The sequence below is a fragment of the Antennarius striatus genome, chromosome 4, assembly GCF_040054535.1.
Source record: "Antennarius striatus isolate MH-2024 chromosome 4, ASM4005453v1, whole genome shotgun sequence".
NCBI lineage: Eukaryota > Metazoa > Chordata > Actinopteri > Lophiiformes > Antennariidae > Antennarius > Antennarius striatus.
Window position 1 is genome coordinate 25,129,027 of NC_090779.1, and position 17,673 is coordinate 25,146,699.

Here is a 17,673-nt window from a genome sequence, read left to right on the forward strand (position 1 = left end):
CTACATTTATGAAGCTTTTTTTTTTTACCATCCTCTTCACATTTCTGTCTGCCATTGACTGTTTTCTCTTCCGGTGCGTTCTGGTAAAAAAACACCCGGTTGTTTATTATAAGACAACAAGTGAACTCGTAGCTTGAAGTGATGGAAATCTTGGCACCGTGTGGCCGAGCATTAGGAACCGTGCCAAATTCACACTATCAGCCAGCATATACTAAGAATAAGAGGATGGAGGGTTGGACTATTTTTGGACAAAGGAGGAAGAAATTTCCCTGCTCGGCTTCTCAAGTTAACGCTGGAGGCTGGGAAGCAAAATAAACAAATCTTAGATGTTAAATTCAACCAAAAAATCTGATTAAACGTGCCCCAGAGCTGATTTGCCACTCCGTTACGCGCTTACACTGGAATGCAGAATAACACAGAATAATGCAGGAAAGAGGAAGCTGTCAAAAACCAGTCTGGGCTTTTTCATCTCGGGACTCTCCAGGAGGATCTGTCGTTCATTCTGTGTGACGGCTGCTTCTTCCTGACTGTTGACACACTTGTGGGGCCGAATGCTTGATGCCGTTGACACTTTGACAACATGAATTCCTTACATGTCACTCTCAGGGCGTCCTTGTGTCACAAAGCGCTGGGCGGAGGATGAGGATGGGACTAAGCAGAGGAAGATGCAGCTTCGCTGTGGTTTGGAGAATAAATGATGGTGAACTGTTGATCTTTGTTGTTTGATCCAGCAAAAAAATCACAAAATCTAGAAAGAAAACGTTTTTTTTGTGTTTGTTTGGGGGGTTTAATGAGCTCCTAACTAACAGAAAAATAAAAATGTGAAGGTGACAAATAGAATCAATTGAATTTCATCCATCAACATCACATCTAAACTCAACCGATGCAATGGAGAGGATTCTGTTTCCTGCTTGTGAATCACGTTTTTCTTTTGACTCCTACCCCTGGGGAGGGCTTTCATTTGCCCTGGGGTACCCCCACAGCGCCGGTTCGTCCGTCTTACATCTCCAGATTGTCAACATTTGAAACATCGTTGCTCGTTTTTACTCGGAATGCCGGGTGGAAGCGGCACCAGGAATCCTCCAGGAATCCTCTGGGCTTCTGGAGGAAAATGTGAAATCTCTGCTGACGTTCAGTCGTCAGCCGGGTTGACATCAGTTATCTGCCCAATGGGAAGTCGACTCTGGAGCTCGCTGCATGTTCTTTGATGGGACATGTGTCCTACAATGTCAGACTTGTCTTGATCCAAATCTGCGTTCATCATGAGACACCGCTTTAAGGAAGGATCTGATGAGGTTTCTGGGGGCTCAGGGGTTGAATCCTTCTGAGACGGTGGCGAGAGTGTTGGTTTTTTTCTCTCAGACTGGTTTCATCAGATGTAGTGTGGGTGCTGCTGAGTGGATTGGTGTGGAGTGGATGGATGTGGACAGTTTAAATTCCATAAATCGTGCTAAAACCAGGTTGGATACGGGCCATTCGAGCCCAACGGTAGCCCAGAGCGCTGCTGGGTTCTGTTTGGACAGAGAATCCAGAATCCAGTCCAGGGAATCTATATCTATACTTATATTTTTTTGCATTTTATTGATCCCAGGTGCCTACAGAGGTTAGTCATTCGTTGGCGTGGACTCGACTCCTTCCTGGATCAGAAGGACTTTGCTTTCACCCGTCTTTCCGTCTGCGATTGAAACTCTTGGACTTCGCACCGTCTCAGATCTCACTTGCGTCTCCATGTGGGCAGCAAATCTCTAATCCCCAGATAATCTGAGACGGCTTTGTGTGTCATTGAAGAATCCACAACGTGCACGAACGTAACCGTCAAATCCCAAAGTCAGATTGGGTTTGTCTGGTAGTTCTCCACTTTTACGTGGTTAAAGCTCGAAGCTGTGCTGCTAATCAGAATATCTGGATTTTAATCCAACGCTGTCTCCTCGATGGGTCGGTGATCAACACCATCTGCTCCACAGAAACACATCCCAGTGTTGATTCCTTTATGGTAAAGGCTGTGTTTTAAATGAAATAAGTTCTATTCTGCAGCTCTTGCTCTCATGTAGTCACACTCTCAGTATTCCGTTGTGTCTCCGGTGACTTTGTCATTCCGACGTCAACATTTATTCATTTCTAGTCCCCTTTGACCGGACTTCAGCAAATTCCTTTCTGAGATCAGTCCTTTAGACGCTGTCAGGTGTTTGTCTTCCATTAGCCTCGCCGTCCGTCTCCGAGCCCCCTCGCCGTCCGTCTCCGAGCTCCCTCGCCGTCCGGCTCAGAGCTCCCTCGCCGTCCACATGTGCTTTCTGAGGTTCTGCTCACAGTAAACAGTTTAATCCCCTCCTCCTGGAAAGCCGACCATAAAATCGGCAATATTTATTTCAATGGACTGGAGTGGGGGGCTTACTTAAGCCAAAGATGGCCTCGTGTCGATGTTGCCATAGCAACAAAATGTCCCAAAAGCAATCTCCTGAGGCCCGGGCGGGGGAGTTTGCCTGTGTCATGTAGAATCACAAGTAGCAACAGAGATGGATGCTCGTCTATCTGCTGTTTCTGATTGGCTGTGATGGGCGTCGCCGCCCCCCCCCCCCGGCCCCGCCCTCCAGAACTACAGCAACAATCAGGATTGAACGGTTCATCAGGGCTGAGAAATCCCAAACCTGCTCCTTAATGGAGCTGCAATTAACTGTCAGGGTTGCTTTATAACCAGCCCATGTGTCTGCGGCAGGATGGCGGGGGGGGGCGGGGGGTGGCAGGGGCAGGGGGGGGGGGGGCAGAGAGGGAGGATGATGAGGAGCAGGATGGCAAAATAGGATGGAGATGGTTTCAGTTTGAGCAGAATTCATTCTTGTATCCGGACGGATGTTTTGTAAAAGCAGGATGTCGAAGCAGGTGTGTGTGTGTGTGTGTGTGGGGGGGGGGGGTGATGACAAATAGGTGATGAAGGAGGGAGGAAGACGAGTTAGAGACAGACAGGAGGAGCCGGAGGTGGTGAAGGGGTTAACAGAACCGGGCTGGATGCTCTCTGAATGGACCTTCACTTGTTCTTTAAGGATCACAAAGGTTAATTCTCATTCAATCAATGAAAACATGATCAGTTTAAAGCGAAGGACGACGACAGATGGGATCCGTTTGGCTGTCGAGGACGTCAGTGGTGCTATTTATGGATCAGAACCGCAGAAACCCGGTGTTTTACATTTTAAATGGGAATTTTTTTGCATTTTGCATTAATTTTGTATTCGACAACCGAGACGACAACGAGAAAAACGGCGAGGGAGACGTGGGGAAGTGATAAAAGCCGGGTAGAAGTGAAGACATGATGTACGAGCGGCGGTCGGAGGGAGGAAGGCTCGGCTTCACCAAAAGTCACGCGTTAATATTCATGTTTCAGTTCCTTCCCGTCTCATTTTCAATTACCTGAAACAGAAATACCACCGGAGCTACTCGTCTCTAACTCCACCCCCCCAGAGCCGGACTGCAGGAGCACGAAACGACTCCCCGCCGCCGCCTCGGGTCACGCTGATTCACCTTGTACGATTGATACGAAGCGTTATAATGCAATGATAGCCTATGTCGGGTGTATGTCATGTCTCCTCCTGCTCCTCCTGTTGATTTGCCTTCAGCGCTGCCGGCGCCACTGTTTTCACTCTGAAAGGAGGCCTTCAGGTGCTGTCCAGGTGTCGCCCCGGGAGACGGAGGCGTCTGTGATTCTCTCCCTATCAAGCTGCATCATCGATCAAACCCAAAGTGTTCTGCAGGAACACGTCTGGTGACGTTTAAAATAAACTCGGTCTGGCATTTATTTTATTCTATTTAAACCAACAACCTGAAATCCCTGATCGACTGGGATCAGTAAATTCTAGCATCACATATTATTAACCTGCATACTGCAGGAAGAAAGTGCATGAAATATTTGCTAGCTTTATACTCGTCGCCACTTTAACGATGGATGTTGACCCCCGCCCACGCAGCCCATCCAGAGGAGCCGCCGCTATCCGGGCGCCTGCACGGCCAACCGGCTGCTTTTATTAACTTAGCACTAATTTCAGCCGTTGTCGCACTGCTTCACAGTCTTTAGTCTGGTCTCAGAAAAACAGATTGCCTTATTGTCTGTAAAAAATGGGAAAAGGACGCAGAAATAGTTCATTTAGAATTGTAAAATCCATAAAATTGCTTTTCAAACAGTCTGACGTCTCCAAAGCCGCCTCCTAACGGCGCTCACAGTTCATCGTTTTCATTTTGCTTCAGCACATACACACACACACACACACACACACACGCTGTCACACACCGAAGCATTATTCACTCTTATTCACTCTTCTACACGCTCTTCATAATCACAGTCCGCTGCCATTTATGTTTATGCTAATGCAAAGCGTTTCTGTTCTCTGTGCAACAACATATTTAATGGACACTCTGCTCTTCAGCCCGATGAAGAGCAGCTGTAATTACATTCACTGTGGCGCTGAGGTGGGGGTGAGGGGCGGGGCAAATCGTCACAGCTGATTTGAATGTGTTGAACCAGCATTGATGTGATCTCAGCTGCAGGAACATCAGGAAACTTCTGCAGGTGGAGCCGAGTAATTAGGAGTTTGTGCGCTTTGATGGCGTGTCAAAGTCAGACTTAATCAAACCAGACATGGTTTAAAACCACAGTTGTTTCCATTGGGTGAACATGTTTTCATCCACAGTCATTCCGTTTCACAGCTGCGCCTCGAAGGATTGCGTGACGCGTCGCATTCCTCGCTCCTCGAGCGATGCCGACCTGTTTTCTAATCTTGCTATGTGTATTTTTGAGAGAAGAGCGTCTCCCGTTACGTCTGATTTCTAAATCTGGGTCCAAACCGGTGTCACCTGAGCCCGGCTCCAGCTCCAGGATGGTGATGACGACGGTTAGACGAGACGTCGTCCTGACAGCAGCAGGAGTTTCTGCACGGCGACGAGTCATCCAATCGTTCTCCAGACGTTCCCTTAAGAACTACAAATGTCAGTGAATCCGTGATGCCAGAGTAAAGGTCAGGGGATCATTAGAATCCTCCTCCGGGGGGGGGGGGGGCACAGATGTCAGCAAACCAAGCTGCATGTGCAGAGAGCGTCCTCCCTTCAGCCACAACCCGGACGCGTCCCGTGTGACATCATCAATCAGTAAATCTGTTTGTGATCAATCAGTTTCAGCTGCAACACGTGCTGGAAGAGGCTTCAGCGTGAGCACGGCGTGAACGTGTCAGCGGCCGTCTGACGTCGGCGGCGTGGGAACTCGTCCTCAGGCGGCGCCGCCACTCTTTTTCTCACCGCATGTTGCGTTGGAGTTGTGTTTGCGTCGCGGCTGAAGGCCGTCTGGGACTCAGCTGGTGGAATCGTTTGTGAGATGCAAACATAGAAACTGTCATAACGCGACGGATGAAGTGTTTATGATGCGTTCCGACCGTCACGCCAGGCGGCGCCGTTGTGTTTCCCTGACTTCCAGATTTTAAAACTGAAACTTGAGATATTTGTGGCTCTTCTGTTTAAGAGGATGGAACAGATGTTCAGATGGAGCTGTCTTGGCCTCGTCTCTCTCGGGCCAGGGATGCTGAGCCGTGTCCATGACGACGGCACCCACCTCTTCACCTCCGCGCTGCAGGAGATGCTCTTTATTTTCTGGGTCGCTGAAACCTGAGGTGTCTCAGAACTTAAAGGTGAGACTAACGAAATGATGCTGCGCTCCTTGAGGTCTCCCACGGTGGCGTTTTACCGGTTTATCCCGTCTCTACGATAAGAGAAAAACAATCCTGCATCACTCAAACTGTGGATACACCTGTCGTCGTCCTCTTTAGGGGAACCGTCCAATCGGATGAGCTATAGCCCGACTCTAAAAGTCATTTGTGATCAATCTACCTGCAGCTTATCCGTCACCACTAAAGAGGAACGCGTCGTCGCAGCGAAGGCACATAAGACTCTTTATAATAGAGATTATTAATCATTCAGATGGGCCGCTGGATGGAGGCGAGGCGTGAGTCTCACTTCAGTGATCGTAGCACCGGTGGGAACGCCGTTACGCGTCGAGTTAAACCACTTAACCTGTCAGCACCCGTGTGCACCTGACTGGATGTGTGTGTGCAGGAGGAACAGGTGAGCCAGAAAGAACGGAAAGAAAGAGGCTGATGGCGAGGTGTTCTGAGTGTGTGGGCGGGCAGGTGGAAGCGGGGAGGCCTGTGAAACACGAACACGAGGCGGCGTGGAGCTGAACCAAATGTGTGCCCCCCCCCACACACACAGACCGTGCTCAACGGGCCCAACGGAGGAATTTGAGTGGCAGCAGCGGCGTGCGAGGAATCCAGCTGGGTGACATGCGTGATGGTCTTTGTGTGGTCAGATTGGATTCCATGTCGTGGACACTTTTAGGGCGGCGTTAGCGTGCTGGTTGCAGATGGGGGGGGGGGGCGTACAACACGTGCAGCATTCGCCTCATTGGAGGGAAAAGTAGCGAAGCCACAGCAGCGTTTGGACACGGGTACCACCAATAATCAGCCTACATCAGGTAGGTTTCCTGTTTTTGTTGACATAATGGGTCCTTCAGTTTAGTATTCTGGTCTGTCAGAGACGACTTCCACCAAACATTCAGTAAATTGCACTTTCTGCCGAGCGGCACGACGGGTTTCTGTACATCTAGTTATCTCTGGTGATTACGATGGATTTCCTTCAGTCAGAATTTCCTCTTCCCAAATTTCTTTCCCTCCTTCGTGTTAAATGGAAGTCTTCCTGTCATCACTTGGTTGTTCTTATTCTGTGATATGTGGATGATTAAATTAGCCTTTAGCACCGCCAACCAGTAATGGATCATTTATTGGCAAAGTCAAACACGACGTCGACGCTGTGGGGGCGTTTGGGTCGGAGCCAAATGGGAAAAAATGGAGGCCAGTAATTTAGAGAAATAGATTTATGCTTCAATGTGGGGATCAGATAAACAGAAGAAGAAGAACAACATCATCATCATCATCATCATCGTCACAAGTCAGCAGAGCCTTTTCATCAAACTTCATGATAAGGATTAGCGAATGCGTCACATGATCTAACAGCAGGTGAACGCATGGAGGCTGGATAGGGGGCGTCGGCCTATAGGGGGCGTCGGCCTATAGGGGTCATCAGCCTATAGGGGGCGTCGGCCTATAGGGGGCGTCGGCTCAGGGTTTCCCACTAATGCGTTGTGATCGAGCTCTGAGCGTCTGAGCTGCCGTGAAAATACAAGCAGCATTAAATCGGTGCTGCTGATGAGAGCCGGGGGCTGAAAGGATTATGGGGGGGGGGGTTCTGGAATAACCGACGGCTGAGGCGTTGTCCAACTGCATTATGGGATGTTTGTTTAAACATTAGGCCATAGTGTCAGTCTATTCTGAGCAGAGTTTGGGGCCTGACTAATGAGAGGTTACTCTTAAATCACTTTATTATTAACAGTCAGCACATTTTATTGACTCTGCATTCCAGTAAACAAACAGGTGACACACACACACACACACACACACACACACACACACACACACACACACACACACACACACACACACACACACACACACCTCCTCATTCCTTCAGTCAGGTCATAAACACAAACTGCTCACTCATACCTGCTTTAACTCGCGTGGCGTTACGTGAACAGCAATGACCTTGGCGTGTTTCTGTACCCCCACTCCTCACAAACTCCCCCGACTCCCCGCTGCACTTCAAGCCCTTTTCATCTGGATAGAGCCTTTAAATAGACGTGACCTTTGACTGAGAAAACAAACACTCGGCAAATCATTGAGAAACACGCCGTCTGACGCTCTGCTTTTGGAAGCTCCGCCCACGTGGCGAAGGAGGCGCGGCTCCCTCCTGATGGTTGCACATTGATCAGACCGTCCCTGATAAAAGAGTCCAAGTGCCCTTTGTGGCGTTTTACCTCCAGTCAATCATTAACTCATTAACTTGAACCTTGAATGCGAATGCGGCACGGCGGCCTCCATCCGCCTCGCTCACACTGTGTTCACATCACCATAACAACTCCGCCCCTCAGGCGGTCGTCTGCTTCACTTTTTAATGACTGCTGCAATCAAGAACTTCCACTTCTTGTCTCGTGCATGTCTGCATTTTAAATAGTCACTTCCCGACTGTGTCAGGAATCCAACGATCCCTGAAGTAGACGTGTAGAATCTATCATTTACCTCAGACTGAAACCATCATCTATCAAATGATTGGCTGATTGGCTCCAGTCAGACGAGCACTCGTCTTCAAACACACTGTTTGTTTTAGAACTGCTCTCCTGCAGGAACCAACAGGACCACAGTAACTGCAGTTCCTGGAGCAGCGGGGCGACGCCCACGTCACGTGACGCAGCAGGTGCAGGCGTGTGCGCCGCGTGCACGCGGGCGACCTCGTACGGGGGACGTGTGGTTGTGTGTGCGTGAGAGAAATGGGCTCCTAACCCCCTGAAAGTCAAACACAGAGGCGCAGCAGCTGATTGGTCAGCAGCACGGTTTGAATCCCCGACGTGACAGGAGCCAGAAATTCATTTAATTTGAGCATTTAAACATAAATCTGACTGTCTGGTGCGACTGCGTTGTTTACTGTAGCTCAGTGGATGATTATTTACCTGAAACAGGTGTAAGAATCCACCTGAGCACGCCTGAGATCAATTGATCGCGGCTCCTGAAGCAGATGAAGCTGAATTTGGCTTCACATTTGAGGAATCAAATCTAATTCCCCATCTGACACTAACGGCGAAGACGAGGACTTAAGCAAATAATTACAGCACTTACAGTCATATTTAGAAGAGACTTCTTATTCACACATGGATCTCTGTTCTCAACGTTCCATCGTTCAAATGATGCAGATTCCAACCTCTCTGCTCTTTCAGCTTGAGCGACGTACATGAAACACTACCTGCGTATGTTGATGCTGCCTGAGATGCACTTCACTGTCACAGCAAGAAAGACACGCAGAAAAAACCCTCCAGTAAATGGATCCGGATATGAAGGCTGCTTTGTGAGGGCGTCTTTCATCAGCGCTGCTAGAGGCCGTCGTTAAAAGGCTCACATTTACAGCTTTTATCTCTGCTGTCTTTGCAGCGCTGGCCTTCGTCGTCTCACCGTCCCGTCGGGTCGGGTCTCGGGCTGTTTAGAGCCTCTCCGTGGGACGCGACACGCTCGTCGGATGTGGATTCATTAGTTTCCTGTTTTAGACATCAAGTCAGAAATAAGAAGCCTTCGTTTAGGTTATCGGCTTCAACAGATTGCGTTTAATTTCACACGATTGCTCTGAATTCTGCACGCATCCTCCACTCCTGACACGACGGCGTGAAGACGGCCGACGGCTGTCATCACAGCGGAGCTGTCGTTATGATTTTGAACTCGTGTGTTTGGGGCAGTATTTATGGAGACAAACAGGTAACAGACGTTCTCCTCTGGGGCAGACTAAAACCTGAAACACTCTGCTTTTAGCGGGTTGATTTAGCATTCATTTAGTGCTCGTATTAGTAGAGTAATAATCCTGTTAGTGTAATCTCCTGCGAATACAATGTAAGCCCCTCATTTATGCCATTCTTTTTGTGCCATTTTTGTGATTCACAATTCAGCTCACTCTTTTTTTTTTTTATATATGTCTGAATATTTATAAGAAAAACCTCACCTTAGACGAATAATGGAAATAAACATTTGAGTTTCCAGGTTTTTCTTCCCCAATGAAATTAAAAAATACAAAAAGTGATATTTGTTATGAAGACCTCCAGATCTACGTAGTTATATTACATGAAATATTTATTTTCCAATCCGCTTTTGAAAACACATTTTTACTCAAGTTTGTCTCTAGATGGACGTTGTTTTGTGTGTGTGTGTGTGTGTGTGTGTGTGTGTGTGTGTGTGTGTGTGTGTGTGTGTGTGTGACATCATCTGTGCTGACCAGGAAGCGGTTTATCAGCGAAGCGCGGCTGAAACGCCTCCATTCATCATCGGCGCTGAAGCGGCGTCTCAGTCGTAACTCACGCTGCTGAGGCCCGACCAGCCGATCTGTTTTCCCTTTCATGCCACAACTGATCGATTATGATTCCCTTCTCTTCAGACCATTATTAATCCTCTCAGCAGCCCCGTGCGGGGGCTCGTCGTTTGAACCATTACGCTCACCCCCCCCCACCCCCCCGAGGGATCGTCCTGTCTGGAGCACTGGATGTTTTTTACCTTGTAAAGATTGTCGGCGTGACTAAACGGCGCTCCACGTTGGGAGTCAGGAGAGGTTAGTTTTACGGCCACCTGACAGTTATTCATGTGTAAATGTGAGTCTAGCCCCCCCCCCCCCCAGGCTACCTGAGGAGATTCACGGCTTCAGAGGAGTGTCAGTTCTGTACCTGAACACCAAACACGAAGCAGGAACCACAGCAGGGCAGAGACGAGCGCCAGCAGCAGGGCGACCTGCAGCTATTTATCCGTCTGACACTCTAATTATTCTGCACCGTCTCAGATATTAATATCTCTGCTGCGTGCAGGATTCCGCTGCAGATCCCTCTCCGGCTTCGGGATTCTTTTCTTTTTAGACTTTTAACGGACGGCGGTACCGGCTGAAAATAAGCCGTCTGCAGTCGCTCAGATGTGGCCGGTGTCATGTGACACGAGATCAGTGGGGGTGTCACGCTGGGAGCTAATAATGGTGTGGAGGGTTATGGAGCCCGCTGCTGCCATGTCACCGGGTCTCCCGGGAAACCTGGAGGTCCTGCTGGATTTGCTGCTCTGCTGCATCAAACAGGAGAACGTCCAGCGGGAAAAAAGCACACACACACACACACACACACACACACACACACACACACACACACACACACACACACACACACACACACACACACACACACACACACACACTGTAACCCTACATACCACCCCGTGTTGTTGATGCTGACTGAGTTTATAACTGATGGAGGCTCGGACCTGCGCTCTCCAGCGTTTTGTGCTGAGCCTAACATTTTGATGCCCCGGGCTTTACAGGGCGGGGTGAATGCTTGGGGTGGGGTGAACGCTCAGGGTGGGGTGTGCATGCTGCAGCCGCCCCTCACATTCTACACAGGGCTGGGAAAGTCAGGGATGAAGCCCCGTCAGGGCGGGGAGGCCGAACAGAGCGGAACGATCGGCTCGCCTCCGCAGGATTTGTGGGATTGAGAGTCCAGATCGACGCCCTCACAGGTTTCACAGCAGAAGTCGCTAATTTGACCTCCTTTCTCTCCTTCTGTCACTTCAGTCACAACCAGAGGACCACAGCCTTCTGCCATCCGGTGACGGGACAGGTTTCTCCAGAGAACGTGGATTTCATCCTGCAAGAACAGTGAGTTTCTGAGTTTGTGACTTCACTCAGGAAAAGTCCAAGTAGGTGTTGAAATCAAAAGATGGATTGACGTCATCTTCTTAGCGGTAGATTAGAACAAAGATGGAGTGGCTCTCTCCAAATCACCGCAACAAAAACAAACATTTTATACAGAACAAACAGGATCTAATGTAAAAACCGAGCTCTGCAGTTGCTGGTAGAATAAATTCCTTCCTTTCTCCAGCCTTCGTGCTAAACTAAGCTAATCTCCTCAACTGTTACGTTTAGCCGCCATAAATACGAAACAATTTTCTTTGCAACAATGCGAACATGCTTCTCTATTCCTCCTTCTCCTACGCGTGGTTCTCCAGTGAAATGCTCCTCCGTCCCTTTTGTGCGATGCAGGAAACAGAATATAAATAATGAAAGAATAATGAGACCAGCGTTGGCTATGATATCTACAGCAGCTGCTGCTGACTGTGGGGCGTAGAGGATGATATAAGGAGCGTCACGCCGCTGCTCTACATTCTGGTGGAGCAGCGGCGGACATGAAGCTGCTGTCTGGCCTCCAGCTCAGGTAAAACGTGGTGTGTAATTTAGGTTTCTGGTCGGGTAATGACAGGATATTTACAAAGCAATCATGACTTGTGGTTATGATTCAATCCTAACGCAGCTTGATTTGCTGAAATCCTTAAGGAGATGTAATGTGACGTCAGCTCCTGCCCTCTGAGCGCTGGTGTTCGGTTTCATTAGTCAGCCGGTGATGCTCAATCGCTTCTTCATCGCTGGTGAGTTCAGGCCTCTGTGGAATCAGGAAATCAGAGTTCTCAAAGAATGTGGAGATGAAGGTGTGTGTGTTGCCCTTCAAAGGTTTTGCATGGGCGAAAACACCGAAAACCACCAAACCTGACACCTGGGCAACTCGAAAAGACGGAGCGATCAAAGTCCAAAAGCGGCAAATGTCCGTTTTAAACATTTGTCTTTCAGACAGACGCCCACCATGGCTAGAATTTGTGAAGCAAATAAGAAGAATCTTAATCTGCCTGAACGGAATCCAGAGCATTGTGCTGCTCGTCTTGGCAGCGTTCGGCGGCGCCCCGTTTGGGACCGTGTGAATTTTTCAGCCTCATTTGAAAGTGAACTTCACATCCCGTTCCTGCCACCTGGAATCCACCTGAAAATGCAGATTTATGTTTGGCGACGTGATCATTTTTTTTTTGTTTTTCCGCCACTCGGCCCATCTACTCCTCGTTTCCTGGAGCTTTTCTTGCACATACCTGAGGGAGACGAGTCGGAGTTCACCGTCAGCTCGCTGAATGCGTCTTCTTCTTCGACGCGCCAACAAAACAAACACAATACAATTAATTGTTTTGCAGAAATCACCATAAATGACATCGTCAAAGCGCCGTGAAACGCTTTGTGTCACGCTAGAATAACCATTCTTTCCTTTGGCCTTCAGATTGGAGATATTTGGATAGTTTTTCAGACAGTTGTTTGCTCGTAACTCCGTTCCCTCTGTGAGTTCGTCAGCAGGATGACTGAACCTGTGGATTTGCAGTAAACCTGCTAGGAAGACGAATCTCAGACCAGAATGGACCCAGGAAACGTTTAACTGGGTCTGAATTCATTTTCGGAGTCTCAAGATTGACGTTCAGCTTCTCAGGATGGATATTGATGAGAGGAATCAGACGGATCGATGAGGAATTGGATGCAGATCCAAATGAAAAATGGATCAAACAGATGTGAATTTTTTATTTCCTGCCTCTCCTGCTGCATTTTACTGCCGTTCCCTGAGCTCTCCTCTCCTTCATCTACATCTACATCTTCTCTATTCTCTTGCATACAGTTGTTTTTCCTGTTCTGTGTTTCTCTCCGCGTTGCCCTTGTTCCTGTCCGTCTCTTCATCCCCAGGAAGGAAGAACAGGGCTGCGTTTTCCTGCGCTATCGATGAATCTGTCTTATTAGCAGCTGCGGAGGTGTGAAGCAGGCTTGTCCGAGCTGCCAGGAAAATGTGTCAGCGCTACACACACACACACACACACACACACACACACACACATGATCCTTTTATTTCACTCTCATTCAGACACAGTTGGGAATGTCCTCAAGAGGAACACATCCTGGATTTGTGAGACCATTTAAATGCTGGCTTAAACGACGGAGCGTCGTAAACCAGTTCCTAACCGATCACTTGGTCTCTAACCAATCACTCAGTCTCTAAGCGATCACTCAGTCCTTAACCGATCGATCACCAGCTGGTTTTACCTGTCAGGTCTTTGCTTTCTGTCCATGTGGTTTTTTTGAATCATGTGACCAGATTATCAGTCGGTTGATTTGCTCTCTGATGTCGGCCCGAGCGAGGACGGATTGATTTCTATGATATCATAAATAAACAAGTCCCACGATCCCACAGAACCGATCAAAACCGTTCAGTCATCGTTAGGGAGAGACCTCCAGCAGCAGGAACGATGACCGAGACGCTCCGACCAGAGCTGGATGCTGGAGGCCTGTTCTTTAATCAGTCCTATGACCTTTTGTGTGTGTGTGTGTGTGTGTGTGTGTGTGTGTGTGTGTGTGTGTGTGTGTACGCCAGCGTCGGCAGGGCAGCTCGCCACAGGTTATCAGGGATTAAAGTGGCTAAAGTGTCAGGACTCGACAGCTCAGGGGAAAACCTTATCAGCTGGTATTTTGGATGCAGGAGCGATGAAATAAGTTTGTCTGCTGCTGTGTGTGTGTGTGTGTGTGTGTGTGTGTGTGTGTGTGTGTGTGTGTGTGTGTGTGTCAGTCTGCATCTGAAGTGTGTGTGTTCACACCACATCTGTCTGCCTGTCGTCACCTGTCAGGACACAAAAGCTGAACCTACTGTATATGGAGAAACTTTTGGGATTGTTTTGTGATGTTTTCCAGTTTGAAGCCGTCTTAAATAATCCTTCCAGCGCAGGTGATGATTGAGTCTTTCTTCTCTTTTGCCACCATGTCCACCACTTTTGTACCCCAGCTGTAAATGCCCCAAGCAGCATCAATTTAACTGCTGACTCACAACCAATATCTCTGAATGAAATTACGATGTAATCTTCTCTGGATTAGGTGTCCTGCTTCGTCGTCCGCTCACCAGGAAGCTAATTTCTGCCCGTTGAGAACGATTCGCCGCCGCCGCCTCTCCTTCCAGCACCGACGCCCGTTCACATCAGGGATGTTGGGGAAACAATGCAGATTTCAAATTAGCTTAGAAATGAAGAGTTTTCACTCACTGGAATGGATTTAGCAGATTCTGAACATTGTGTTTGCTCTTTCGGCTGCGGAGCCATCATTAGTGATAATTAGTCCCATGTTGCCGTGTAATTTTCTAATGATGTTCAGCGAGTGTGAGACAAGCTCCAGTTTCATCTTCTGGCTTTTGAAGCATCTTCAAAGGCTCCTCGGTGCGTTTTTTGGGGGGGTGGGACAGCGTCCCGGCGCTCGTCTGTGGAGCGATTCCTCCACAGCGATCGCCATATTAGATCCCTTCCCTCCGCCTTTTGTTATTTCAAAGGTGCTGCATTCATTCAACGTCGCAGTGAAGATATGAGAAGGTTTCATTATTCAGACGTCAAGTCTGCTGCAGAAGAGACGTGATGCTGTTTATTTATGCTCTTTTTTAAAAAAAAAGTTTGACGTCTTGAGGAGATTTTTGACTTTTCTAAAACAGAAACTGTCACTTTATAGAAGTGGTCACTGAAACAGGTTTCCCTGATGAAACGGTTCCAGAACACGTGGACCAACATTTCTGATTCCATCAATGAGAAGATCGGATGTTGTTGATCAGTCTGACCTCTCGGCCTTGTGATGCTGCCTTCTGACGAGAATCATGGGAGACACCCTGTGCCAAAAACCGCTGACTTGTGCTGGAATAACTTTGCGTTATTCCGGCGCTGAAGGTCAGAACTGATGGAATGTAAACACGTCGTTTGATGGTTTGAATGAAAAGACCAACAGGGGAAATCTATTAGAATCCGTTCCAGGCTGCTCGCCTTGAAGCATTAGTTAATTTAAATGAGTGAAACACTTCTCTTTAGATCCGTCCAAGGAATTTTAACCCTTTTGGAGATCTTTGTGTACGAGGAAGAGCGTTGACGCTCCCAGAAGAACCAACGTCCTTCAGCATCAACTGGAACTGAAGTGATGTACTGTATTTTTCACAGCGGATTCAATCCGTCTGGTTTTTGAATATCAAACACTGTGATCTCCTATTCGTCTTGTTTCCCAGCTCTCACCTCTCTCTTATGATTTCTTTCTGTCGTTCATCAAGGTCACAATCGCTCAGGATTATTCGGTGAAGTGCTGCAGATTGATTTCAGCGTTTCTGGCCACGACTTCCTGTTTGGAACCCAAATTATCTTGAAATCACGCTGCTTCCCCTCCCCTGATACCAAACAGTTTGATTTATGGTCTTTACAGTCAACACTTCATTTGATGAAACTTTGATGGAAGTCCAGCGAATTTAGATTTTTTGCTCTTGGAAACATTTGCATGAAATTGTTTTGATGGTGAAATGAGAGCAGCTGAGGTCTCTCTCTCTCTCTCTCTCTCTCTCTCTCCATCCACCCACTCTGTGGAGTTTTACATAATGCATCTTTAGGTGAAGTTGTGAAAGCAAACGCCTTATGTTTAAAGGTTTAAATGCATGCAGTCGGTCGTATGAAAAGAAGAAAGATGAGCAGAAGAACCTTTTCTCACAAAATATGAAGATGGATGTAGAAGAAATGAAAGAGGAGGAGCAAACAGATCAATAAATATTGAGTAGAAATCAAACATATGACATCAGGAAGTCCACGTCTAAAACGTCTAAGCCTCTAAAACACACATTTGGCGTTGACGGAGAGGTGTGTGTCCCACAGACGTAACATTGGTGGTAATGAGGTTGCGTTCTCGGACGTGAGGTTATGTTTGTCTTCCGGTGTTTCCCCATCTGATTTATAACCGCCGCCTCACGTCAGCCGGTTGGAAATAAAACACACGACGCGTCTCATCTGTCCCGCCGCCGTAACGGCGTTTGTCACCCTCCAAAGGGATGATGACGCTCAGCTGTCGTCTCTGTCGGGATTTCAGACGTGTAGAAGCAGCGTTCTCAGCTGGGATCCGTGCAGCACGCACCTCATTATTATTCTCACCTTTTGTCAAGATGCTTATTACCTCCCATAAAAGTGTTACTAGTCGTCCACAGTGACAGATAAAAAATAAAATAAAAAATAAAAATGAGCTATAATATGAAATCCCACAAGCATAAATCAAAAAATGTCATAATCAAAGGCGTAAAACAATAAAAATGTGCTTTAAAATGGAGAAAACTGTCAGAATAAATCCAGATAATGAAGCTGAGAGTAAAGGAGACAAAATGTTCTGTAATCCCAGTTGGAATGCTTCTGTAGAAACGTCGTGGACACGTCCGTCCGCCGTGTCGACAGTGAACGCCTCATCGTTGTGTGTGTCTGTGTGTGTGTGTGTGTGTGTGTGTCAGTGTTGAGACGTGAACCCAAACTGTCTGTGTGTTCTGCTCCAGGACGAGGGGGGGCCACATGATGTCCAAACCAGCGGGGGAGCAGCTGTCCAGCACCACCGTCAGTGAGACCTCCACCATCACCTCGTCCTCCACGGTGGACACCACCCCCGCCTCCAAGGTGATCAATCAATCAATCCATCAATCTATCTATCTATCTATCTATCTATCTATCTATCTATCTATCTATCTATCTATCTATCTATCTATCTATCTATCTATCTATCTATCTATCTATCTATCTATCTATCTATCTATCTATCTATATCTTTTTATCTTTCATGTTAAAAGTCAATACTATAGATGGAAGCATGGGCAGATGGGTAGACAGATGGCAGACAGACAGACAGACAGACAGACAGACAGACAGACAGACAGACAGACAGACAGACAGACAGACAGACAGACAGACAGACAGATGGGTAGACAGATGGCAGACAGACAGACAGATGTGAGACAGACAGACGGTGTGGGTTCTAGTCCCTCCCCAACAGGTGCCACAGGACCCAGAATCGACGTGTTTTTCGAGGCGTGGTAAAACGCTGACGGGTCGTTCATCACAGGACGCCGTCAACACTTCAACACCCCCCCCCCCATTCTGACCAGTCTGTACGGTACGGTTTATCTCAGCAGTGACATGAATGAGCGGAGCCACCAGCAGCGAGTCCACAGACCCCCCCCACGGCTTCAGTCGCATCCTCCTCCCAATTCTCTGTCTCCGGATTCAAAACCTTCTCTATCACGTAGATTTGTCAAGGTCGTCAGGGTCATCTAGGAGCCCCCCCCCCCCCCCCTTTTTTTTTTTTTACCACAGCTGGACGTGTGTTCTAATTGTCTTTCAATCTTCAGTCAAT

The 17,673-nt window shown here is 47.9% G+C and overlaps 1 protein-coding gene across 8 annotated transcripts in view; it reads left to right on the forward strand.

Annotated features, from left to right (window-relative positions):
* LOC137593880 (pleckstrin homology domain-containing family A member 7-like) overlaps positions 1–17,673 on the forward strand; it is a 62,258-nt gene that overhangs the window by 18,081 nt on the left and 26,504 nt on the right. For 7 of the 8 annotated variants that reach the window (XM_068312957.1, XM_068312959.1, XM_068312962.1 and 4 more), the window contains 2 exons: positions 11,221–11,304; positions 16,823–16,940. In XM_068312957.1, coding sequence (XP_068169058.1) covers positions 11,221–11,304; positions 16,823–16,940 — 202 coding nt within the window. Of the gene's footprint in view, positions 1–5,639; positions 5,664–11,220; positions 11,305–16,822; positions 16,941–17,673 lie in introns of those variants that run through there. The other variant, XM_068312963.1, reaches the window with a different exon arrangement.